Source organism: Myotis davidii, unplaced genomic scaffold (assembly GCF_000327345.1).
Source record: "Myotis davidii unplaced genomic scaffold, ASM32734v1 scaffold44, whole genome shotgun sequence".
NCBI classification, from domain to species: domain Eukaryota; kingdom Metazoa; phylum Chordata; class Mammalia; order Chiroptera; family Vespertilionidae; genus Myotis; species Myotis davidii.
In genome coordinates this window covers 4486128-4487737 of record NW_006299705.1, presented here as the reverse complement: position 1 = coordinate 4487737, position 1610 = coordinate 4486128, and the positions used below count along the sequence as shown (strand labels likewise).

General features: G+C 40.6%; 1 protein-coding gene across 1 annotated transcript in view; it reads left to right on the top strand.

Annotated features, from left to right (window-relative positions):
* Positions 1 to 1610, top strand: part of AP3B1 (adaptor related protein complex 3 beta 1 subunit) — a 191594-nt gene that overhangs the window by 64195 nt on the left and 125789 nt on the right. The window contains exon 9 of the mRNA XM_015571572.1: positions 1097 to 1194. Coding sequence (XP_015427058.1) covers positions 1097 to 1194 — 98 coding nt within the window. The remainder of the gene's footprint in view (positions 1 to 1096; positions 1195 to 1610) is intronic.

The following is a 1610-nucleotide window of genomic DNA, read 5'->3' as shown; positions in this document are numbered from 1 at the left end:
AGGGAAGAAACCCTGCCGAGGTGGGTTTCATTCCCGCCTCCGGCGCCCCGCTTGCTTCTCTGCAGCTTCTCTCCTTTCTGCAGGCTTGGCTTCCTTCTATGCTGTCTTCAGTCTTCGCTCTGCTCCTGCATATGCAAACTAACCTCCATCTTTGTTGGGTTACTTTGCATACTCATCTGATTTGCTGGTGGGCGTAGCGGAGTGACACCAATTTGCATGTTTCTCTTTTATTAGTGTAGATATGCATAACCCATGGACACAGACAGTAGTTTGGTGAAGGCTAGGAGGGGCAGGTGTAGGGTGAAGGTGGTCAATGGGAAAAAAAAGGGACATCTGTAATACTTTCAACAATAAAGATAAATTTTAAAAAAATTAAAAATGCTGTTAATTTAGAGGCTCTGAGGGAAAAACTGCCTTTTGCTAGCTTCTGGTGGTTACCAACAATTCTTGGCATTCGAGCTGGAGCCACGGAGCTGGAGCAAGCAGGAGGCTTGGTTGCCCAATGATGGAGGAAGCCAAGCTGCCATGGCCGGCTCTGAGCTCCACTCAAAGCAACGAAGTTTCAATTATAGAAGGTAAATGAACCCCAGATACCTGCTTGAATGGCTTATCACTTTACCATTTATATCTGCCTCCGTTGTCAATTTGCTTTCTTTTCTGTGTCTCTGTGTCCTTTTCTGTCTCTTATAAGGACACTTTCATTGGATTTAGGGCCCACCCTAATTCAGTATGATCTCATCCTGATCATTACATTAATAACATCTGCAAAGACCTTATTTCCAGGTAAGGTAACATTTGAGGGTAGACATATTGGCTTTACATATTAGGAATACAGTATTATAAAATTGGTTTTAACTCTTACTCATCATGAATCAAATCTAACTTATTAATTGTTTGTAGGGGAATGTACTTTAAACTAAGGCATAACATTTTGGGGGCAGGGACACTAATTACTTGCTACAAAAGGTAACATATTCATCGTATTTCATAGGAATTTTGTAGGAGTTAAAGGCAATAATATGTAAGAATGTTATTTGAAACTGTAGTGTGCTCCAGTGTTCATAGTTCTGATTGTTTTCATGCTTTTATTTTTTAGGTGGTTATGGCAGTTGCTCAGCTGTATTGGCACATATCACCAAAATCTGAAGCTGGCATTATTTCTAAATCACTAGTGCGTTTACTTCGTAGCAGTAGGTAGGACATGGTTTTATGTACGTTTTCTTTTGTATTCCTTCAAAGGAAATATTTGAACAAATAAAATTTATCTTTCATTTATCTCAGAGTTTATGATAAATATTGAATTTTTGAAACCTCAAACCCAAATAGCCCAAAGGAATTAAAAATATATTTTGGCCCGGCTGGTGTGGCTAGGTGGTTGAGTGTGGACCTATGAACCAAGAGGTCAAGATTCAATTCCTGGTAAGGGCGCATGCCCAGGATGTGGGCTCGATCCCAAGTAGGGGACATGCAGGAGGCAGCCGATCAATGATTCTCTCATTATGATGTTTCTCTGGGAAAAATTGACACAATCAGTTTATATGAGCTCTGCGGTCATGTTTGTTTCATCAGGCCTAAGAATACCTTCCTTGCATGTGTTCTGAGCAGCTACA